This window comes from Capsicum annuum, chromosome 9, assembly GCF_002878395.1.
Source record: "Capsicum annuum cultivar UCD-10X-F1 chromosome 9, UCD10Xv1.1, whole genome shotgun sequence".
Lineage (NCBI taxonomy): Eukaryota > Viridiplantae > Streptophyta > Magnoliopsida > Solanales > Solanaceae > Capsicum > Capsicum annuum.
Window position 1 is genome coordinate 46966368 of NC_061119.1, and position 26381 is coordinate 46992748.

Sequence of the window (26381 nt, forward strand, 5' to 3'; positions counted from 1 at the left end):
AAATATTCAGATGTTCTAGTTTAATTTACCATATAGAGTTTGTTAAATATTTCAGAAACGAAAAGAATATTCACTCAATTTGACAGAAAGATTTAAAAAAAAAAAAACTGTCCAGAAATACTAATTTGAATCTACTTCAAACATAATTGATTACTATTTTTTCCATTTCTCTTAAAGATTATTTCAAAGGTCCATTGGGACATAAAATAAAGAAAAATACGTTGCTAAACGTATCCATTTAACATTACAATATAATTTTTGTCATAATAAGTAATGGAAGAATGAGTTTTCTGTGACATTCCAGATCATAAGATAATGAGTTGTGAAGAATATATTTTAGTGTAAGGTACGTAGGCATACCTCTCTAATCTTTACTTTATTCCCAAAAATGATGATCAAATGACCAACACAACATAATTGCTCGTTAAGGAACAATAAACTAATTGTAATATCACTTGAGAAAACAATTATTTGATCACACGATTTTCTTTCTTTGTTCAGCCAAATTTGAAGGGGGGAATGAATGAGAAGATGAAAAGTTACAAGAAAAAACGACTTTTTGGCAAGATCGATTCATGAATTTGATAAAATATTTTATTCTAACAAATATAAAGTCATAATGGATGATTTAGGATAGATATAGGTAATCTTGCAAAATTTGGAGTATCCTACTTTTCAAGTTAAAACAAAAGAAATAAGCACTTTTAACTTATATATCAAGCATCAATATTTATGACCATCAAAGGATCTGATAAAAATGAATAAAATCGCTTCATTTATCTTAATTAAAGGTTTAAGTTCAAGAACTAAGAATGACGAAACCCCTAATAATAGGAGCACTCCTTATCCATGTGGCATAAATATAAATTAGTCGGGTTAATAGCAACGAGAGGGGTTGTGGTGAAGCAGTAAGTACTCATTCATTCTTAATCAGAAGTTTTGAGTTCATCACCTTTGTTAGAAACACTTTACTCCCAATATGATATGTCCGGCGTGATCAAAATTTAGTCGAACTTCAAATACAAGTAGAATTAAAAACAAGAAAAAAATTAATCGGCTATTTAGATTATGAATATCATGTATTTTTCTTTTACCCCTGTATATTGGTCAACTATACATCTATCATGTACAAGTGGAAGTATAAACTATAATAAACATTTTATCCATATGTAAATCGTTGGGTACATGAAAAGGAAAGAAGACTATGGCAGCATAAAGGGTGACCAGGGTATCCTTAAATAGCTCTCCAAATCGAACATCTTTTATAGTTCTTGCCTTTTGTAATTTTTCCTTTCATTTTGCACACGCAAGAATAAGGTGCTTTAATTTGCATCTCTTTAATAACAATTAGAAGTTCTAATTTAGAACCACAACAACGAAAAAATAATTACTAATAAGAAAAAAATGGTGAAAGACAGGACAATTGGTGTGGCAATGGATTTCTCAAATAGCAGCAAAGCAGCTCTAAAATGGGCTATTGATAACTTGGCTGATAAAGGTGACACCTTTTACATCATCCATATCAAGAATCATTCTTCTAATGAATCTCGTAATAAGCTGTGGGCTGAGTCTGGTTCTCGTAAGTTACACCTTCATCCTTTCTTTTTTTTTTCTTGTTTTTCCCCTCTCGGATGGATTTAACTTGTATATAGAGACAATTTCCAATTAATTGTATTTATCTATTAGGTGCTTTGATTGTGCTTTTAAAGTGTGGCGGAGTCAGGTAGGGTCAAAGGGTTCATTTAAACCCTTTTCAGCAGAAAATTATACAATTTATACATAGTTAAATGTTGAAACTTTTTTGACTTCTTCGTGTGTCTATTATTTCTTATTTTGAATTTCCTCAGTGAAAATTCTGACTCAATCATTATGTCTAAAAGTTAAAATCTTTGTGAAACAGGGTGTTAATAGTTTGATTTTATTTTGTTTGTTAGCTTTGATTCCGTTGGTGGAGTTTAGGGAGCCAGAAGTGTTGGAGAAATATGGTGTGGAGATTGATATTGAACTTCTTGACATGCTTGATACTGCATCTAGGCAGAAAGAGGTTTTCCATCTTATCATCCACCCCTTTTCATTCTTAAATTTTATTTTGTTAAATTTTTCTGAAAATTCTCATTGATCTTTGTATAGATAAAAGTTGTGACCAAACTATACTGGGGAGATGCTAGGGAGAAACTGTGTGAAGCTGTTGAAGATATGAAGTTGAATTCTTTGGTTATGGGTAGCAGAGGCCTTACTACCCTCCAAAGGTACTTGTTTTAACTAATTGCTCTATCCATAATTGCCACTTCGTTTCTCAAAAATTTACTCAGACAATTTAAACTGCTTGTGCGATTGTATAATCGGATTTAATTTAGAATTTTTAAAATATGGATGGACTGCTAATGAAATGAGAATTAAGTGAGAATTGATCCCATTATTCTCTAAGTTAAATAACTTAGTATATTCAATCAAATACGTCACCCAGTCCTTGTAGCATAGGCGTATTAGCAGATAATATTAAATCAATACTTAAAAAAATATATACTCAATAAACCTAATTTTTCCGCCCATGTACACCACAATTTCTAATGTAAATCCACCTCTGGACATCTAATTACCATCTTTAGACCATGTTCGTAAAATTTCTCCGAATTAGTTGTTGGTGTTACTTGATAAAATTTGATCCTTTCTGTATTCTCGTTCAAGTAAGTATGCCTTGCCAATAATATTTTTATTTCTTGGTAAAACAGGATATTTATGGGAAGTGTGACCAACTATGTAATGTCTCATGCAACCTGCCCTGTCACTGTAGTCAAGGATCCTGATTTCCACAAGCATTGATCAAGAATTATGGGTTGAATGTGACTGACAAATTCGACTTATGATATGCTGGTTGAATAAAATGATAATTGTAAAATGATTTTATTTTTTTCTTTTTGCTGGTTTCAATAACTAATATAAAATTGGTGATCTGTTCTTATTTGTCTCATTTATCTCATTATTCATTCTTTCTCGTAGTCATGTGAGATGAGAATTTCAAGCCCAAAAATTTCCTTTCGACTCCAACTCTCCCACTCAGTCATTGCTTTTCTATCTATTAGCTCGAAAGCAATTGTTTCAACTTCAACCATTCAAATTTTTTATCATCTTATCAAACAATCGACTTCTTTTAAAAAATGTAACTATTCTTCACATGATATTGATAGATCTATAAAAAAAGCTATAAAAATTTATTCTTTCATAATATATTTATTCAATATTTATGTTGGTGCACTTGGTAGCTGGTACTAAATGAATTGGTCAAGGTGCATGTTGGGTAACTCATGTACGTGGAGACTGCTTTTGTGTTAGTGATGTGTACGTCATCAGTGTGGATTCATAGTTCATACCTTGGAAAATGCATGTAAACTTCTTTTACTTGAGGCAATTTTTACATAACTACTCTTATTCTATCATCATATTTTTAATTACATATTTTTTTTAAAAAAAAAAGGCCCTATTACTTTCTTAAGCTTTTTCTTCCGTAATTATTTTTATTTTTATGTTGAATTGGACAAAAACATGAAAACATAACCTTTAACGTGTAAGATTAAAATAAAAAGCTTTTAATTAACTTGTGCTACTTTAAAATCTTTCAAACAATTCGTGGTCATTTTCAAAGAGCTTTAAAACTTTTTAGATGTGTTCTTTTAGACTATTCTTAGCGAGAGTAAAATTTTCTGGTTTATCAATCTTATAAACTATCAATGTAAACCATGTATGGATGATATTAATTTAAAAGCATTATCCTGCAGCATGTTTATTCAAAACAGAAAATCAACTACTCAAATTTGAAAGTAATAATCTTAAGACGTTAAAAAGACAGTTCGGTGCACTAAAATTTTCAATATGCACGAAATTTGAAAAGGGTCAAACCACAAGTTAAACTTTCAAAAATAAATAATACTCCTAATAACTCTAAGATGTGCAATTCCTTATTAAAAAATAATTAACTCTAAAATGCGCAATTCCTTATTAAAAAACAACTTTAACACGTGCAAGTGAATTACAGCAAATATGGCTTCCATCGAAGGAGAGAGTGAATAAATATAGGAATTTGAGAAATATGCACTGTTATTCTTTCCTATTTAACTTTTTAAGACTAGATAATAATAAAATAAAGAAAAAAAGGGTTGGGGTCATTTTATTGGCACGTGTGTATAATCAATTTATTATAATTGTATTTTTTTCAGCTCGGTATAAAAGGTGGAAATAATTATGAAAAAAAAAAGTTTAGGAAGGTAATAGGACCTCCTTAAAGAAAAAGTGTGTAATTGAAAATATGATGATAGAAAAGGGGGTAAGTCATGCCTTTTGCCTTTACTCAACTATCGAAAAGGAATTATCAAGATTAACAGCAGAACGTGGATTAATTAATCATTAAGAAACAATATATTTGTTGAAAAAATCACTACAATATTGATGTTGAAACTGAAATTAATAATAAGAAGTAAATAATCACAAATACTATGATGTGGCGAGTCACTGCCTTGAAAGCAATTTCGATCCAACTCCGATGCAAATTCTTCTAATAGGACACTCTCCAAAGTTCCCCAACTACTTCCAAACACGTGCACTCGTGGTTGAAAGTTTGGAGGTTGTCTAAACTAATTGTCCAAAAATTGACAAAGAATAGGAAGCCAAGATTGAGGTAGAGAATTGATGAAGGAGAGAGTATTTTATTTTTTATGTTTTCTGCATCTTCAGTTCTCAAATGATGCTCCTTAAATAGGTATATCATTTACGTTTATCCATCAAAAGAGTGAAAAAAGACGAACAAAGTTAATATACGAAATTTAAAATCTTTTGAATTAATGACAAAGTCATAAAGATAAGTATCTTTCAGGACTTTTGAATGTTTTTTCAATCACAAAATTATATTTATCAAAAACAGCTGTGTGAATAAATGTATAATATTTATGAAGTGACAACTCTTTCATTCTACAAACTCTTATAACTTATGAATATTTATATAGAGAATTACAAGATGATTTTATTTTTTGCATTAATTAGGAAGGAATAATCCTTCAATATTATGATGCCGTTTGAGACAGAAAATATTAAAGTATGCAATTTTTTATCTTTGAATTGAAAGCTTTATCAAAGATAAGCAATTAAAATTCAAAAACTATTAACATTCTTATTTATATCAAATCAATAAGCAAATGCTTGAAAATACTTGATACGTACAAGGTAAGACTGTTTATAATAGAATATAGACCCTTGTAATCTAACCTCTTTTTGAATCTATGCATGGCAAAAACTTTAATAGACTGTCTTCTTTTGAATATTTGCATCTAGAGTGAAAATTTAATTGATAAGGTCATCTTAGCATCATAAACAAGCTACTACATGGATCAAAAAGGCATAATAGATAAACAACACTTTTAACTTGACAACAAATTATAATTATACCCTTTAACTCTGTCAGTGTACAATTAGTCCCTTTAACTATATAAAAGTTGAATAAAAAAACACTCCAATTCTACAACTTACATGCATGAAACTCAATCGCTCCTACGTGGATTAGTAATCCACTCAGATGTTTCCACCTAATAAAAAAGACATATTATAACTATGACCTTTAAATTTGCCAGTGCACAAGTAGGTCCTTTAACTATACAAAAGCTGAACAAAAAAATACTTCAATTCTAACTCTGACGCGCGTGATTTTAAGTGTATACATGCATTTTGCCAGGCAGGATTGGAGTATTTTTTTATTCAGCTTTTGTATAGTTAAAGGGCCTACTTGTGCACTGATAAAGTTAAATGTCGTAGTTATAATTTAGTGTTAAGTTAAAGGTCCTGTTTATATATTATGCCGACAAAAAAAAGTAATATCAAAATTAACAATACAACTGTTATAAATATATTACCATATATAGTAAATGTCTACTTTAACATATATAGTGAATGTCTATTTATGAAAAAATTAGAAACCCAAAGCTTAGTTTTTCCCTATAAATAAATGTGTTTTCCTCCATTGTAATTAAACCCCATCAAGAATCCCTAAAGAGAAATAATAATTACTCTATCTTCTCTCTATTCTTCTTCTTATTTGCGTTATATTTTATAACACATTATCAACACGAGACTCTGCCAAAACAAGGTGAGATTATAAATTTAAAGGCAATTTCAAGGTTAGTAATTTCTTATGTTATTTGTCTTCTGCTACTAATGATATAATTATTGTTGGATCTGAAGAAAAATAATTGGTTTGAAGTCACTTATTCTTTAAATTTGTTCATGAAGAACAATATTGTTAAATGATATGATGATGAATTTAAGTCTCATCTCATTAAGAGGGTAAGATATTGGGTTAAAAGTTTCAATGCATCATGATGATAAGATGTTACGTTCAAATCCCATCGATTTATGTCTAAGACGTCTTTATATGGACAAGACATTGAGTTTGAATCTCAATGCACCATATTGATGATATTATGATGGTTAACAAAAAATAATTTGAATTTCATGAGAAGTCATGAAACATGTCCTATTGTATATGTTCCATTCCTGAAGTAAATCTGGTAACATTGCATAATATGTCTAAAAGAAGATAAGTGATTGAATGCATGAATATACACATGGAGGGACAATATGATAATGATCATCAAAGGTAATGATATTTTCACACGCTTATATGATTATAAGATATGCTAGAGAAAAATTCTCTACATCATATGTATGTCTCAATTTGCTTCTGAAGTAGCAAAATCTTAAAAGGGGTTATAAGCTATCATAATTTGATAGGGCTTAAGACACGATTATATTTCATTCCTAGGGAATGAGAAGCTCATTAATGCAAACGTGCACTTGATTGTAATGGTATCACAACTCACCTCTGAAAAAAGCAGAATAACTGAGAAAAGTTATTTTGAAATCTACTTCTAAAGTAGTACATCTGAAATTTATTCATGTAATAGTAAATTAGAAATTTACTAAAGAAAAAAAAATACATGTCATGGTAAACTTGTGTTTATTACTATAAATGAGTTCATAAGTTGATATGAATGATCTTGACATCTCGAAGATGTGTATATTGGGTATTAGACATGAATTGAAGAACTAGAAGATTCTTCAAGAATTGCTTATGTTGTTTGTTCTCATGATAAGTTGGTTGGACCAACTAATTTTGAGATTTGATCTCTTAAAATCTGAAGAAGTATAAAAGGTGAATAAGAGTTTGTTCACCTATCATGTGATATGTTGAAAAGATACATCAATAAGCTAATCATATGTACGTTTATTGTCAACCTACAGTTTGACATTCATAAAGCTACTTGCTCAATATAAATTGAGTTAAGAGCATAATTTTTAGATTGTGTAATCAAGATAATTCATCTTAATGATGATGGTTTAGCATTGAATGTCTTCGATAAATAGTTGAATCATTGCCAATGAGAACAAAGCTTCATGTACTGATTTAAAATATTATATACAAAAGTACATGTATGCATTAAACCAATAAATTATGAAAATTCTCCCTCAAAATTGGTTCTGAGTTAGGAACCACACATTGTCCATCTAAAAGTTTTGATGTGTGGTATACGATCAATGAATATACCATGATGCACAAAGATGGATTTGTAAAGAAGATGGAGGATGGATGTTAGTTTTCCTAGCATAAGGGGGAGATTATAAGAAGCTATGAAATATGTTAGGAATTACCATCAGATTCTCATTCAAAAGATAATACAGGTCAAATGTCGAAAGCATCTCATATTTAAGCTGTAAGTGCTCTTATTTTGTGTCCCTAAAGGATAAAATCTATGCATGCGTGGAGTGTGGTAGACGAATCGATTCCAAATAAAACAATCCTTGAAAAGAATAAGGAGCAAACAATCATAGTAAGAAGGCAATATGCTCTTGAAAAGCCTACGACATAACACTTCATGAAACCTTACGAGTGGTTCAGGTACCTGAAAATATTGAAGTGATGAGATCTCAAAATATTATGTCACACTGTGAACCGATAAGAAAGGATATATCACCAATATCTTTGATACAATATTAGTGCAATATTGTGAAAGATTATGAGGATCCGAATTCTACGTTTATTTTAAGCATGCTGACGTAGAAATATTTATCAAGTTATATGAAAGGATGCATCTTGGTAAGCATAATACTTATTTGATTTGCAATGCAGACAGTTGAAGATGTCATGCTTGAAATGCTGAATATTGTCACTTGACAAAATTTATATCAAAACTTTTTAAGGACTCAAAATGTTTGAAGCACATAATATTTTCTGGGAAACTTATTTAGAATCTTTATATTGTATAAGCTTATAACTTGAAAATTATTGAAACTCTTGGAGAGTTTTCAAAAGCGATAGATTATTTGCTGAAATGAGAAATATACCAAATTGAATTGATTATAAAGTACCATATCTTAGTGTAAGTGGTGCACTAATGTATTTTACAAATACGACAAGGCCTGATACAGCCTTTTTAGTCAATTTGTTAGCAAGGGGTACTTTCATATCTTGGAGATATACAAAGCAGTCTATCGTAGCCACTTCATTGAAATCATGCTAAGATAATAGCTATTAAAGAAGCAAGCCGAGAATGTGTGTGGTTAAGGTCCACGATACATTTCATTCGAAAAAAATATGGTTTGAAATGTGATAAAGTAACCATAATTTTTTATGAGGATAATGCAGCATACACAACACAACTTAAGGGAGGAGTCCAGGAGATAGAACGAAGCATATTTCGTCAAAACTTTTCTATACACACGAGCTACAAAATAATGGTGATATTAATGTGCAACAGATTCGTTCAAGTAACAATGTCACTGATTTATTTCCCAAGTCTCCTCCAATTGCAACTTTCAAAAAGCTGGTGCACAAGATTGGGATGCAAAGATTTAAGGATGTTCTTATTAGGGAAAGTTAATACGTGTTGTACTCTTTTTTTCTTACGAGGTTTTGTCCCACGGGGTTTTCCTTGTAAGGTTTATAATGAGGCAGCATATATGCGTATTGTTAGAGATGTGTACTCTTTTTCCTTCACTAGATTTTTTTTCCACTAAGTTTTTTTAGTAAAGTTTTAACGAGGCACATTATCTATCAATTAGACATTCAAGGGGGAGTGTTATAAATATATTACCATATATAGTGAATGTCTACTTTACTATATATAGTGAATGTCTATTTATGAAAAAGTTAAAAACCTCAATATTAATTTTTCCCTATAAATAAAAGAGTTTTCATTCATCGTAATTAAACCCCATCAATAAACTTCTGAAGAAAAACAATAATTGCTCTTTATTCTTCTTCGTATTTGCTTTATATTTCATAACAATAACAAACATTACTCATTAAGAAACATTAATTTTGTAATCTCACCAAGGAACATTAATTTTGTAATCTCACCGTAAGGTACGCGGTTCATTTCTTTTCCATGCAAAATTTTACCCTAAAAACAAAAGAAATAAGCAACTCGAACATTAACACGTAACCACACTTGTTTACACTAATTAAGTAATGAGATTTAGTACTAGAGATGAATTCAAAATCTAAAAATTATGAGTTTGAATTGAGTATTTTATTACAACCTATTTGATTTAATGAATTCTAAATCTATCATTTTTGCCTATTTAATGGACTTTTTCTCATATAATTGTATATACATAATTCAAGTGAAAAATTACTAAATTTAAATGAGGATATAAATCGTTAATTAAATTGCTGATAGATATTTACAATTTCTATGAGTTGATGTGAATTTACTAACCCTTAATGAGGCGGTGACATCAAAATGTATAGAAAGAATAGCATAAATAACCAAAAATGTCCTTTAGCTAAGCAGATATGTCAATCATGTCATGTCTGCTTGAGCTGCTCAATTTAATGACTTTTTGTAGTAGAGATCGACTCTCTATTTTTCAAAAAAATTATTATAAATATTTAATTCTAAATACAATTATTAAGATATGTATTAACTTGAAATAGTTATTGAAATACTAAAAACATCAATGGGAATAAATTATAGTTAGACCTCTTTATAACGTCAACTTGTTATACGACATTTTTATAGCAACCTAATTTTCTTCGAAATTGATATTTCATGTTATATTTTATTTCTCGATAACAACATTCTACCTATAACAACAATGATATTTATTATACTGGTACACTCTTGTAGAATTACTTCTTTGTAACAACATACTCAAATGTATATATATTTTGTAAGAAATATAATATGTACAAATTAAATTATCAAAATATTTATGATAATCATCATTAATGTTATGCACATAGTAAATTTCAAGTATAAATATCTAATTCAAAAAAAATATATATTTACAAAGTACATATTTTATAACTTTACGAGAAAAGTAGTATTAATATTTATCTTTTAATATTATATTCTTTCTAATTTTGTTACTTTTATTTATAATAATTTAATGATATCTAAACTTTAAACCCCACTACATATATAATGATATTCTTTTATAACACTCATAAAATTTTGTTACTTTTATTTATAATAATTTAATAATATCTAAACTTTAAACCCCACTACATATATAATGATATTCTTTTATAACACTCATAAAATTTTAGATTTGATTGTACTTTCCCACAAGAAGGACAATAATTTGTCCATCTGTAAAATTTTGGTACTCAAACGAAGACAAGCGGCACTAAAACCACGACGCCTTCAATTAGCTGGCCCAAATGGACCCTGCTTTATTCTTCATCTGTCTTAATTTACGTATCATTTTTAAATTTAAAATTTAAATAAATTTATTTTTAATTATCATATTTTTATATATTATTTAAATAATTACATTATAAATTATTATATTTTTTAAATATATAAATTTTATTTCTAAAAATTTAATGATTTCAAATCAAACTAAATTTAATTACGGAAAAAAAATTTAGTGCACCAAAAGTTTATTATGTGTGGGCTTCATAAAAGATGAATTATAAGAATTTATTTTATGTAATTTTATTTTAAATTTCTATTAAAAATTATTTTTATGATTTAAATTTATAATATTTTAAAATATTTTAATCACGGGCCAACAATTTTACTAGCTAATTCAAAACTCACTCTATACTAAACATGACTCACTCACTCTATACTAAACATGACTCACTCCTAAAATTGAATGGTGACACGTAAATTGTTATTAGAGGGAGCATCTTTCTGCCTTAATTAACGCTTCTCTCGTATAGTACTTGTCTGCTTTATCAAAGTCGTTTCACACACAACAAGGTGTTGTTCTGTATCTCATTTATCCTTTAATTTGTAGGAAAAAAAAAAGGAAGAAGAAATCAGCAAGCAAAAAAATGGTGAAAGAGAGGAAGATTGGTGTGGCAATGGATTTCTCAAAGAGCAGCAAAGCAGCTCTAAAATGGGCTATTGATAACATGGCTGATAAAGGTGACACTCTTTACGTCATCCACATCAATCCTAATTCTTTGGATGAGTCCCGCAATATCCTATGGGCTCAATCTGGTTCTCGTAAGTCAATATCTTCACTCCTTTCTTGTTTTTGCTTTTAATAATTTTTATGGATTAAAATTATATAGTACTGATGAGAGGGAGTTGCTCAAATACTAAGTAACCTTAATTTTTAATTCGAAAATTATGAGTTCCAATCATTAAAAAAAAAAAAGGAGGGGATGGAAGCTCCTAAAGAAGGGTAAAAAATTATACCTGTACTTATTTTTTGTAGTTATTTTTTAGATGAACTGCTGGATTAGAGTGTTACTATTTTGATTTTGTTTGGATTAGCTTTAATTCCGTTGATGGAGTTTAGGGAGTCAAAACTTTATTCGTTTCTTGTTTTTTTTTTAATGGATTTGAATTATATTCATAATTGTTATCACTAATTCAATATATTCTTAAACTATTCAATTAGTTGAACAATCTAATAATTTTCCATTCATATTTGATGTTGATTAGCTCAACAATCAATACCTAATGGAATTTTATTTGCTTTTTTAATTGATATATAAAATAATAGAATTAGAAAATTTTCTATTTACTATTCACCAAATAATAATTTTTTTATTAACAAAAAAATACTTATATTATCTATAGTTATCTTTTAGGCAAACTAACGGGTCAGATTGTTAATATTTTGATTTTGTTTTGTTTGGATTAGCTTTAATTCCGTTGATGGAGTTTAGGGAGACTGAGGTGATGAAGAAATATGAAGTGGAGAATGATATTGAAGTTCTTGATATGCTTGATACTGTTTCTAGGCAGAAACAGGTTTCCAATCACTCTTCTATTTCATCAATTTCTTTTTAGTTGTCATGTTTTACTTTTCGAGAGTTAATTTAATTAATTTTTAATGTTAAATTAAATTAGATTAATTTAATATTTTATAATTAAAATTTAAATATTTAAAAATATATATATAAAGTATTATAAATTGTAATTTTTCTCATATGATATGACGAAAAATAACATTTTAAAATATTGATCAAAATTTATGTCTTTTTGACTCTTAAAATTGAAACTATGACAACGAAAACAAAAGGAAGGAAGTACTACTTCTTCGATATAATTTTTTTTCTTTGAATTTTAATATTTGATCTTTGTGTAGATAAGTGTGATTATCAAAGTATACTGGGGAGATGCTAGGGAGAAACTATGTGAAGCTGTTAAAGATCTGAAGCTGGATTCTATGGTTATGGGTAGTAGAGGCCTCGGTCCCCTCCAAAGGTATTTCTTTTCTTTGCCCTGTTTCTAAATAACCTTTTTTTATATTAGTAGTTCTTTTTTTTTTTTCACTAGCTAGCTAAAATTTGATCTGTGCCTTTTCTCATTTAAGTAGTAACTTTGGGTATGTTTGATATGACGAAAATATTTTTTGAAAAATGTTTTTCAATTTTCTCATGTTTGATTGGCTTAAAAGTTTTTGAAAAATATTTTTCAAATCAACCTATTTTTCTTAAATCTAAAAAAAAAAAACTTTTTGAATCCTTCAAAAAGTAAGAAAAATATTTTTCAAAACTCTCTTTCAACCTCACTCTTAAGTTGAAATATTCATACAACTCTCAAAATCACCCATCCCTACTCCGACCATCAATTCCCCACTCCCATTCCACCTCCTACCACCCCACCTAAAAAAAATATTTCAAATTTTTTTCTTACCTCATTCCCTACCCAAAACCAAAAATCCAAACCCCTATCTCCTCCAAAAAAAAAAATATTTAACTTTTTTTAAAAAAATTAACTTTTAAAAAAAAATTAAATTCTTCTTACCTCCCCTCCCCCCTCCCCCCTTCCCTTCAAAAAAAAAAAAAATGAAAATTTATTTTTTGAAATATTTTAACTTTTTCTTTACCCCACCCTCACTCCCCTACTCCGACCCCCATCCCCTACCACCCTCCACTCAAAAGAAATATTTCAAATTTTTTTCTTACCCCTCCTTTATTCCCCTACCCCTACACCACCCCCTACTAGCCCCCCTCTAAAAAATATTAATTTCTTTTTTTAAAAAATCAAAATTATTTTCTTACTCCACCCTTACTACCTATTTGACAACCCCAACCTACCAACTCTCTCCCCAAAAATAATTATTTTTTAATTTGTTTTTAAAAAAATTAAAAACTTTTTCTTATTCTAGCTTTTTTATTCCATTCGTTCTCATTGTTTTTGTTAAATGTATACAAATATAATTTTAGAAAATATATACTTACCCAATTTGCATAACGAACACAAGAATATAAGTAAGAAACAACTTATTTTTATAGAAAACGTTTTTCCTCCTTCATATCTAACACATCCTAAAAAGATAAATTTTAGGGTCAAAAATTATTTTTCTAAAATGTATTATTATGATTTAGCTAAATACTAAAATGTATTTTTTGAAAAATATATTCACCAACCAAATACTAGAAAATATTTTTCAAAAAATATTTTTCATCCACCAACCAAACATAAGAAAACAAGTAAGAAATCAACTTGTTTTCCAGGAAAATATTTTTCATGGAAAACATTTTCCTTCGTACCAAACACACCCTTTGTCTTCTCTTTTTCTTTTCTTACCCAGTAGTTAGTATCTAGTATTTATATTGAGACCCAAAGTAATTTAGATTTGCCACTCGTAAGGCTCATATGTGAGTAAAGTATCCCCTAACAAAAAAAATGGTACTGTACTTAACCTAAGATCTCTGATGGAGGAATCCTATGCTCCCATAGGACCCTTGTTAGTATTGGTTAGAGTTAGTTGAGTTTGACCTTGATTGGAGAATGGACAACTGGTTTAGTTATATGAATTTGGACAATGCTCATTTACGAGTTACACTTTTGAAATTGAGTTAGATTCAGGTTCATATTTTTACACCACCTCAGAGTAAGATTCATTTTTTTTTAAGATTTGACTCTACACTTTGATTGCGCATGAGAATAAAGGGAGTGTTAGAATGGAATAGAATTTTGTCACGGTCTGAGTTTATACTCTGGATAAGACATGATACATAGAACCACGAGTGATTTTAAGAGAACCCTTGGTACTAGTGTACTACTAAGATCATATACTAAAATCTAAGAGGAAACATAATCAAAACTAAAATAGGCAATAAGATACGCCATGACTATTTCTGAACAAGAAATATTTGTAATATCCAACAACTGAACTGTCTATGTCTGAATAAAGCCTATATTACTCTAAAGATGAGTTGCAGGGACAAATTCCCAACTAACTCTAAAATAACAGAAATAAATATTTGAAATGACTAGACAATCTAAATACTAGAACGAGGATCATTCACAAAAACTGGACTGAAATATTTGCAATTTTGTCATGATCTGAGTTTATACTCTAGACAAGACATGATACATAGAACCATGAGTGATTTTAAGCGAACCCTTGGTACTAGTGTATTACTAAGATCATATACTTAAAATCTGAGAGGAAACATAATTAAAACTAAAATAGGCAATAAGATACACCATGACTATTTCTAAACAAGAAATATTTGAAATATTCAACAACTGAACTGTCTATGTCTGAATAAAGTCTATATTACTGTAAAGATGAGTTGCAGGGATAAAATTCCCAACTAACTCTAAAATAACAGAAATAAATATTTGAAATGACTAGACAATCTAAATACTAGATCAAGGATCACTTACAAAAGCTGGACTGAAATATTTGCATATCTGATCTATCCAAGAGGTTGGAAACGGAGACCTTGATATCGCCCAAATTACACCTCTAAGCAAAGTATAACGTCGATTGAAGATTACTTTATACTATGAACTCTACTTTCTTAATCCATCATAGTTCTCACAATCCTAGTTATAGTGTTTTAGCTACGCATTAATTGCAAGAACATAAGAAGGATTCATAGAAGAAAACATAATTATGATTTATAGGAATAATAAAAAAAACTTTAAAATTTCACTTTGAATTAAACTCTAAAAATTAATGATTGTACTTGCAAAAATAATATATGTCTTGAAAGTAATAATAGGACATAAAACTTACAAAATAAAATCAATAAGGGTAATTACAGACAAAACAAAATCTATTCTAAACATATCAGGAAATTTGGATTGGTCACAATCGAACGAATGAAAGGTAAGATCGTGTTACATACCACAATCTTCCTCTGGTGCTCGTGATTTTATGAGGAACTTTGGCATCTTCAAGTTTTCATTAGTACGATTGTCAGTACGAGTCCATGATATCGATATACGATCGTACAAGGTGATCATCTGATCACTTTCATAGCCAACTTCTGCAAACTCTATTTCTTGCCTTCAGACCCATGACCTTAATTTATGACCGTTGCTTCTAAGTACGGTCGTCGAAACACTTTGTCTGATCCTCATTTTTCTTAACTTCTGCATGTACATTTCCAGGACCTCCTTACCACGATCAAATGGTACGATCATATAATCGATGTACAATCATGGGAGCTTTTCGTCTGAGAAACATCTAAGAGTCATTTCTCCGATTCTACCTACGAGTCCCAAGTACGACCATGATCAGATCCCACGGTCGTGGTAATGATCGTCTAATTTTTTTTTAATCCAGAACTCAACACTTCACTCTTTGAGACCTGTTTGACCTGCAAACACCCAAAAACTTATTATATCCACATAGAAATACCCTTATACTTGCAAATATTCATCATTTAAAACGTCTCAAGTGTCGTAGTTTTATGGTACATCACACTTGTATCTATATCATGATAGGATATAGCGTAAAAAAAGTATGTGCTCAGTACTATCGATTATACTGAACATTTGAAATATGCAAATGCCATAAATTACCTTTAAACATATATTGTAATTGAGTTTAGATTCATTAGGAAAAACTGTATAAATGTATCAAAAATATGAATTATAATGACTCAAGAGTGTAAATATAACCTGAAAAATGAATAATGACTGTAATCATGATAAAAACATAGTTGGTCTAAAAACTGCGAGTCACATGCATATATCATGTTTTAAATTATTTTTAGGGGATTTTTTGTATAATCAACATAAACCATGTGAGCAACATGGAGTTGAACATACAACCTTAATTAGGAGGGCGATCTCTAACTTGACAAGAGTACCAAACCTATCTGATATGGATGCACTAACTGAGCCCACTAGCTAAATGTGTCAATCTCAATGACAAAAGACCCTTATCCTGCGGTGACAACATAGTTCTGGGCTTGGTTATTTAGAACACATGTCCCTCGGTGCTAAATAGCCTTCCCAAAAATGATGTTACTCTTTGCTCATAATGGATAAACTGTGGTCGCAAAATGAAGCATAATACTGTTATCTACAATGTTTCGGGTACAAGAATCTGTATATACATGCAACAATAACTTCAACACAAGTTCAAGTCTAAGACAAGAACACTTATGAAGTTCCTTAACACCTTCAACATAAGATTATGAATAATTTATCCAAGAAGTATGTTAACTTTCAGAAATGAGATGAAATTTTTTTTTTAAGGCCAAGTCCTCCGACTTCACGGAGTGTCCTTAAGGAATAATTTCCCTCACTGTACCCGAGGTTATGGAATCTTCCCCCTAGGATAAAATGGCCTTCAATCCGAACAATAGTGGTACCTTAAATTCTTTGATTCAACGAACTCACTCAACAGCTTAATGATCACTTTTTGTATAGAAGAAGAGTGTTTTTGCTGTCAAAAATCATGCCAATACCTGAGGAATATATCAGGTATTTATAGCCTTTAATGTGTCCTTTTCAGAAAGGATGCATTGGTTCAGCAGAAAGACATTTTTTCAGTAGCAGTCACATCCTTGCGCCCAATCTGTGCTGGACCTGCGCCTGATCTACGGCCACAGGTGATGTTCGGCAAATTCCAGTAGCTTCTGCGCTACATCTGTGCCCACAGGTCGCATACCTGCGCTGCGTCTGCGCCCGCAGGTCACCCTACAGCGCAAAACAGTGTCTTTTCCCTCGAAGGGTCGCATCCCTTTGTGATGTGTTGTGTATGCGTCTGCATGGCATCAAAAATGCGCCCGCACTTGGAGAAAAATAATACTATCAGATTTTGGATCAAAAATTTCACTTGTAAACAAGTTTCAAATAAATTTTGTCTAAAAAATTAGATCTCATCGATCGATCATTTTTCAAATCCAAATTCGAATCCGAGCCGAGAGACGATGATGGCGCGAGGCACCACCTTATTCTACCTCACTGTCCATGTGGAGTTAGTGTTTCTAATTATAAACACTTACAAGTTCTCTTCTCCCACCAATATGGGAGAATTAGTGAACTATCCTTTATAAAGAGTAGACTTTCCAATTTGAGAGTGCACTTTCTAAATTGGTCTCTCTTTCCTTCACCATTTTCCCTCCATTTTCCATTCACATATACATCTTGAACCCAATAATCTCCCACATGAATGGGGAATGGCTATCTTTTGAAGAAATTTACAGACAAGCATGTGATCATTTAGCAAAGGCTAATTGCATCTAGATAAGTAGGTTTCTCTTTGAACTTTTCGTAGTGATTATGCATCGGATGCACTCGGTCAATCGGTAGATTTAATATCTTTAAACTGTTGAGCTTTAATGTATACCTATACAACACATGTCACACAACCAGCCTTTACTATTTATGGTTCTCACGGTTTTCTTCTTTTCAACCATGAACATGTCCCGGTTTCATGAGCGCTTAGAGAATAGGCCTTTACTAACATTCTGTTTGATGCAGCTTCCACTTCTCCCTCACTAGGTGATATTTAAACGTTCAATCCTATAGATTAAACTATTTGGTCAAATCTGCCAAATTTAGATAATCATTAAAAGACTTTTCGCCTTAAGTATTATCCTTGTTTACTAAACATTGTCTACATCATGAGAATGGGTTGGGTATTGACAATTTTAAACCTGTCAGACACAACTTTGTTTGATCTCTTTGAACCTAGCTCTTGGGATCTTCAGTCTGCTAGGTAGAGTTACTGCCATGCTGACTTGTCCTAGGAATTAAACCCATTCCCTTAGATGTCTTCTCAGCTCTTCTCTAGATAGGCCTTTTGTAAGTGGATCCGACACATTATCGTTTGACTTTACATAGTCAACAGTGATAACTCAACTAGAGAGAAGTTCTCTGACGGTATTATGTCTTCGTCTTATGTGACGAGATTTACCACTGTACATCATGCTCCCTGCCCTACCTATTGACGATTGGCTATCACAATGTATACATACTGGTGACACTGGTTTGGGCCAATAAGGAATATCTTTCAAGAAATTTTGGAGCTATTCTGCTTCTTCACCGATTTTATCTAACGCGATAAATTCAGATTTCATTGTAGAGTGAGCAATACAAGTCTGTTTGGATGATTTTCAAGAGACTGCTCCTCCACCGATAGTAAATACATATCCACTCGTAGATTTTACTTCGTTCAATTCGGTGATCCAATTTGCATCACTATATCCTTCAAGTACCGTTGGATATTTATTTTAATGCAAAACGTAGTCTTGAGTGTATTTAAGATACGCCAAAACTTTTTTCATTGCCATCCAATGAGTTTTATTAGGATTACTTGTGTACCGACTCAACTTACTAATAGCGCATGCTATGTCTGATCGTGTACAGTTCATTATATACATTAAACATCCCAATACTCTTGCATACTCCAATTGTGAGTCACTTTCACCTTTATTCTTTCGAAGTGCAAAGCTCATGTCCAATGGAGTCTTAGCAATACTGAATTCCATATACTTGGATTTTCAAGTACCTTTTTGATATAATGAGACTGTGACAATGCCAACCCTTGTGGAGTTCTATGGATTATTATTCCTAAGATCACATCCGCAGCTCCAAGGTCTTTCATATCAAACTTGCTCTCAAGCATTCGTTTCATTGCATTTGTGTCCGAAATGTCTCTACTGATGATCAACATATCATCCACATACAAACACACAATGACTTGGTGATTTTGAGTGTCTTTAATGTAACCACATTTATCACATTCATTTATCTTGAACCCGTTTGTTAACGTGGTTTGGTCAAACTTTGCATGTCATTGTTTAGGTGCTTTTTTTAATCCATAAAGTGACTTAACAAGTTTACACACCTTATTTTCCTTTCCTGGAACCACAAAACCCTCAGGCTGTTCCATGTAGATTTCTTCCTCCAATTCTCCATTTAGGAATGTTGTTTTCATATCCATTTGATGAATTTTAAGACCATATACTGCCACCAATGCAATTAACATATGAATTGACGTTATCCTCATAACTGTCGAGTATGTATCAAAGTAATCAAGGCCTTCTTTTTGTTTGAAGCCTTTTACAACAAGTATTGCCTTGTACTTATCAATAGTACCATCAACTTTCATTTTTCTTTCGAAGATTCATTTAGAACCTAAAGGTTTATTTTCTAGAGGAAGATCAACCAACTCCCACGTATGGTTGCTTAAGATTGAATCAATCTCACTATCGACTGCCTCTTTCCAAAAGAATGAGTCCGAAGACGCCATCGCTTTCTTAAATGTTTGAGGCTCATTTTCTAAGAGAAACGTTACAAAATTTGATCCAAACGAAGAGGACGTTCTTTGATGTGTACTGCGTCTTAGATTCTCATTATTATATATATTCTCACTTGGTTCATCTTGAGGTCATTTAGGCCCCCCACTAGACTATTCATGTCTAGTTATATACGGATAAATGTTTTTAAAGAATTCAGCATTATCTGATTCAATTATCGTATTTTCATTAATATTTGGATGTTTGAATTTATGAATCAAAAATCGACATGCTTTACTACTTTTAGCATATCCTATGAACATGCAGTCCGCCATCTTAGGTCCTATTTTAACCCTTTTAGGCATAGGAACTTGGACCTTTGTTAGACGCCCCCACATTTTGAAATATTTCAAGTTGGGTTTCCTTTCTTTCAATTTTTTATAAGGAATTGATTGTGTCTTACTATGGGAAACTCTATTGAGTATTCGGTTTGCTGTAAGGATAACCTCCCCCCACAAGCTTTGCGGTAAACCTGAACTTATAAGTAAGACATTTATCATTTTCTTCAAAGTTTGGTTTTTTATTTCTGCAATTTCATTAGATTGAGGTGATTACGGGGTCGTAAGTTAATGGACAATTCCATTCTCTACACATATTTCGGCGAAGGAAGATTCATATTCTCCGCCCCTATCACTTCTTATCGTTTTTATCTTTTTCTCTAATTGATTTTCAACTTCAGTTTTGTATTGCCTAAATGCATCTATTGTTTCATCCTTATTATTTAGAAAATAGACATAACAATATCTCGTGCAATCGTCAATAGAAGTTATGAAATACTTTTTCCCACCACGTGATGGTGTTGACTTCATATAACAACTGTCGGTGTGGATTAAGTCTAAGGGATTAGAATTCCTTTCAACTGGCTTATATGGATTCTTAGCATACTTTGATTCCACACAAGTTTGAAACTTTGATTTATTGCACTCAAAGTTTAGTAAAACTTCTAAGTTAATCAGTTTTTGTAATGTTTTGTAGTTAACATGGCCTAAACGTTCATGCTACAAATCATAAAACTCAAGCAAGTAAGAAGAAATTAAACTTTTTATTGATTTCAACATTCATTACACTCATTTTGAATAGGCCCTCATTGAGGTAGCCTTTTCGTACACACACTTCTCCTTTACTAAGTACAATTTTTCTGGAAATAAATACACATTTGAATTCATTTTTGTCTAGAAGTGAAACTGAAATCAAGTTCTTCCGTAACTCCGAAACATGCAAGACATTGTTAAGTGTCAACACTTTGCCGGAAGTTATCTTCAAGCATACTTTTCCTGTTCCTTCTACTTTTGCAGTAGCAGAGTTTGTCATGTAAATCTTTTCTTCTACTTGAGCCAGACCGAACATCGAAAACAACTCCTTGTTAGCACAAACATGGCGTGTGGCACCAGAATCCATCCATCATTCGTGAGGATTTCCCACCAAGTGTCATTCGGAAAGCATAGCACACAGATCATCTGTTTGTTTCTTAGACTCAGCCAAATTTGCTTGGTCCTTCTTCTTCCCTTTCTTCGAGGCATGGCAATCCGTAGACTTATGACCAATCTTGCCACAGTTGAAGCACTTTCTCTTGAATTTCGTCTTAGGTTGATTGCTTTCATTTCCTGCTTTCACTTTTTAGAGTTGTTTTTGTCATCTTCTACAATGTTTGCTCAATTCATTGCAGAATTGCCTCTTGACCTTATCTTCTTCAATGTGTAGTCGTACAATCAGATCTTCGACTGACATCTCCTTATGTTTATGTTTCAAATAGTTCTTGAAGTTTTTCACAAAGGTGGTAGCTTCTCTATTATTGTTGCTACTTGAAACGTCTCATTCACGATCAGACCTACAATAAAGGTTAAGTGAATATTAAGACCATTTTTCAAAATTATACCATCCGCAAGAAGATCATGGATGATCACTTGCAGTTCCTGCACTTGGGAAACAATAGACCTGTTGTCTATCATTTTATACTCCAAGAATCTTGCAACAAAGAACTTCTTAGTTCCTGCATCCTCCGTCTTGTACTTCCGTTCTAGCACTCCCCATAACTCTTTCGATGTCTTTGTTCCACTACACACATTATAAAGGTCATCTTGGAGACCACTTAAGATATAATTCCAGCAAAGGAAATCTGAGTGTTTCCAAGTCTCCACAATCACGAAGTGCTTTTATTCAGAGGTTTCTTCGGGCACCTCCGGAGCTTCCTCAAACCTGAACCTTTGAAGACAGAGAGTTGTGAGGTAGAAGGACATTTTCTACTGCCATCTCTTGAAATCAATGCCCGCGAACTTTTTGGGTTTCTCCGTCGGTGCCATAGCTTGCGGAGCATTAGTACAACTTGTCGTGGCAATACTAGTTGCCTCCATAGTCGTTCCAGCATCATGCGTTTGACTATCGGTCATCATTTTCCTGTCACCACAAGACAGTACCTTTAGTATATCGAAAAACTTATTAAAAAGTTGCAGCAACTGTAAAACACCTCTTGTTTCTACTTTCTAGTTTAACGACGAAGTTTTTATGACTTTCAATCGTCAACCGAGTGATCTTTAACTTGTGATGAAGATTTTATGTCTTCAAATCACTAGTTTTGTTCAAACGGAGTAGAAAGCTTAAAGTTTTAATCTCCAAAAACAAGCTATACGGATTCCGAAAGATTATTCCTTAAGATATTTATCTATAATGTTTCGGGTACAAGAATTTTTATATACATGCAACAATAACTTCAACATAAGTTCAAGTCTAAGACAAGAACACTAATGAAGTTCCTTAACACCTTCAACACAAGATTATGAATAATCTATCCAAGAAGTATGTTAACTTTCAGAAATAATATGAAATAGAACTTTTAAGGCCAAATCCCCCGACTTCACAGTGTATCCTTAAGGAATAATTTCCCTCACTGTACCCGAGGTTATGGAATCTTCCTCCCAAGATAAAACGGTCTTCAGTCCGAACAATAGCGATAACTCAAATTGTTGGATTCAACGAACTCACTCAACAACTTAATGATCACACAAAATTTTTGTATAGAAGAAAAGTATTTTTGTTGTCGAAAATCATGCCAATACCAGAGGAATATATCAGGTATTTATAGCCTTTAATGTGTCCTTTTATAAAAAGAATGCATTGGTTCAACAAAAAGACACCTTTTCAGTAGCAGTCACGTCCCTACGTCCAGTCTGTGCTGGACCTATGCCTGATTTGCGGTCGCAGGTGACTTTCGGCAAATTCCAGTAGCTTTTGCGCTACATCTGTGCCCACAGGTCGCGTACCTGCGCTGCGTTTGCGCCCGCAGGTCACCCTACAGCACGAAACAATGTGCCTTTTCCCTCAAAGGGTCGTATCCCTTCATGATGCGTTGTATATGCGTCTGCATGGCGTCAAAAATGTGCCCGCACTTGAAGAAAAATAATACTATCAAATTTTGGATTAAAAATTTCACTTGTAAACAAGTTTCAAATAAATTTTGTCTGAAGCCGAGCTAGCGACGACGATGGTGCGAGGCACCACCCCGTTCTTGCCTCACTATCCATGTAGAGTTTGTGTTTCTCATTATAAACACTTACTAGTTCTCTTCTCCCACCAATGTGGGAGAATTAGTAAACTTTCCTTTAAAAAGAGTAGACTTTCCAATTTGAGAGTGCACTTTCTAAATTGGTGTCTTTCTTACCTCCACCATTTTTCCTTTATTTTTCATTCACATATAGACCTTGAACCCAATAAATACTAGTTTAAATTACTATTTTATTGAAGTTCGGAGATATTGAAACTAATCATGCTAAATTTACTAAATTTTTGGATTATGTATTCAAAGCATGTCAAGTTACGCTAAATCAGAATGAAATCTGTCAAATTATTCTCAATCAATTTTTTAAGATTTAACTATAATTGAGATTGTAAAATCATGTATAGTTATCTTTGATAAGAACAATAACAATGAATAACATACTGAAACTAAAAATCATCATAATTTATAAACCGAGTATAAACCCCCGTCACATAATCATGCAAATCATATTGAAATATGAAACTTCACACACCTGAATGTCTGAGAAATTTGAATTGAAACTTGAGATTGAGACTTGAGAAGAAGAACCCTAGATTTTTTCTTCTTGAAAGGAATCTTTCTGAGTTTGGAAGTAAAGCATGAGAATGGGAAGGAAGGATCGAATATCCTGATAAAATCTCCTTTTTAGGACTTAAAACGATATATATTAGAGTTTGTAAGACGAAAAATGACTAATTTGCCCTTAAAATTATTATGCATTTTCATGTCACAGTGGTCCACGAGCCACTCCACACTCGTAGGTCAATCCACGAGTCGTGATCTGACTCGTGATTTCTAGGACCACTTTTGCACATATTCTAAATTTGGTTTTCACAAGTCTTAGGGCCCGTTTGGCCATGGAGATTTTTCCCTTTTTTCGAAAAAAAATTTCGAAGTTGGAAATTGTGGTGTTTGGTCATGAAAATTCAGAAAATAATTTCAAATTTTTTTTTTGAAAAGGGAAAACAGGTTTTTGTTGTTTTCACACTTTTTCAACTCCAATTTCAACTTTTATTATTATTATATATAACCCCAATCTTTTAAATTTTTACATAAAGCTTTTCTTATAACATTACTTTTTCAATATTACGTATATCCTAATTAATATATATCTGTTTTTCTCTCTCATCATTTTTTTCTCTCTTATTTAAGACATTATTTTACTGCTAATTTATATTTATACCCATAAATATATAAAATATTATATTTATAATAGAAATATACAAAGTATGTTATATATAAAGTTTATACCATGTATATACCATATACACATATATAAATATACAAAGTATTAAGAAACATACTAAGCATATTTATAATATAAATATACAAAGTATGTTATATATGAAGTTTATACCATGTATATACCATATACACAACATATATAAAAATACAAAGTATAAAGAAACATACTAAGCATAATTATATATTTATGGTATATGATATAATATACCATAAATATGCAAAGCATGTTTTACATAGAAATAATTTATTCACACACAGTAAAATATTTCATGTATAAGAAAATTAAATAAATAAATTAATGGCACCCTAAAATTTAATAACAACTCATCATTTCCTATTTTTTTGGAACGGAAAATGAAGGAAATAAATTAAATAAATTCCTAAAAAAATAAATTTGTTTGAAAGATAATATTTGTTTCGAAAAAACAGGAAGAAGTGATCTGTTAATATAGCATCCATATTTAAAATTTTCAAATATGAGAAAACGGCTATTATTGTAAATATTATATATGTCATAATTGAAATTCATTAAATATGACCATGTATATGTAATTATTTTTATAATAGTGGCTAATTGTGTTCTTTTTTCATTAGTAGGTAAATTTTAGTTGGGTGATTTTGATAGTTTGTAAAAGTTAGGGCATAAAATCATATTTAAAAAAGGTTTTTCAAAAGTCAAAAAAAAAAATTCAAAAAAGAGATGGCCAAACACAACTCCAACTTCAATTTTAGTTTTCATTGCCAAACGGCTACTTAGTACAGTTGTAAACTCATTTCACGGTTCGTACTATGACTTGCAATTTTAAGGAAAAATGTCAATTTGCGAATGAGCTTCTACAATTCAACAATACTACTCATGGTTCATTCTTCAGGTCGTACTCTTGACTCTTGTAAAATTGATACTTTACTGTTTCTGCACATCCATTCCACGAGTTATCTCACGATTCGTGAACTGATGCCACTAGTCGTGGACTGATTTGTGGTTCAGTGAAACTGAAATTTTAGTATGATTTTCCTGCACTAAGTCTGAATCAAACCATAACAAAGTATGTAGTGTTACATTTTGTAGTTGAGTTAAGCTAAAATATCATTTCATTATATTATTCAAGTAGTATAGTCATTAATATGTGTATATTTATCTCTTGATGAAACAGGATACTCTTGGGAAGTGTGACCAATTATGTATTGTCCAATGCGACTTGCCCTGTGACTGTTGTTAAGCATCCAGATTTTAAGTACTGATCAGGTTTTATATGGTTGAATGTAACATACATATGCTACTTATGATATCATTTTCAAATAAGATGAAGACTTGTTATATGTAATTTCTATTATGATGATGATTTCCTTCTTTCAATGCTAAATGAGACAAATCTTATTTTTAGTTTCAATTACTTTGAGAGATTGATGGTTTACTGTAATTTGTCTAGTTTACGATTCTTTTGTTATTTCTGCTTCAACCCCTTGCACTCTTTAACTACGCATCAAATCTATGTTTTTTTCGCTTTTGTATGGAACAAGAATTATTCATTGCTTAGATAGAATTATTTGATATTTGTGTCGGTAACCTGATAAGAAGTGGAGATATCTCGT

The 26381-nt window shown here is 31.4% G+C and overlaps 2 protein-coding genes across 4 annotated transcripts; both read left to right on the forward strand.

The window, feature by feature from the left end:
- Nucleotides 1–1185: 1185 nt before the first annotated feature.
- On the forward strand, nucleotides 1186–2968 carry LOC107842858 (universal stress protein PHOS32). Its single transcript, XM_016686895.2, has 4 exons — nucleotides 1186–1579; nucleotides 1935–2044; nucleotides 2131–2249; nucleotides 2733–2968. The coding sequence occupies exons 1-4, from the start codon at nucleotides 1405–1407 to the stop codon at nucleotides 2821–2823; spliced, it is 495 nt and encodes a 164-aa protein (XP_016542381.1). The 5' UTR covers nucleotides 1186–1404; the 3' UTR covers nucleotides 2824–2968.
- An 8109-nt stretch (nucleotides 2969–11077) lies between these two features.
- Nucleotides 11078–26179, forward strand: LOC107842856 (universal stress protein PHOS32). 3 transcript variants are annotated; one of them, XM_016686894.2, is made up of 5 exons: nucleotides 11078–11209; nucleotides 11293–11504; nucleotides 12151–12260; nucleotides 12598–12716; nucleotides 25943–26179. In XM_016686894.2, exons 2-5 carry the CDS (start codon nucleotides 11330–11332, stop codon nucleotides 26028–26030), a joined length of 492 nt encoding a protein of 163 aa, XP_016542380.2. In that variant the 5' UTR covers nucleotides 11078–11209; nucleotides 11293–11329; the 3' UTR covers nucleotides 26031–26179. The 3 variants fall into 3 exon arrangements, with proteins under 3 accessions (XP_016542380.2, XP_016542379.2, XP_047252734.1); XM_047396778.1 differs by having other exon boundaries at nucleotides 11156–11214; XM_016686893.2 differs by having other exon boundaries at nucleotides 11131–11504.
- The last annotated feature ends 202 nt before the right edge of the window (nucleotides 26180–26381 follow it).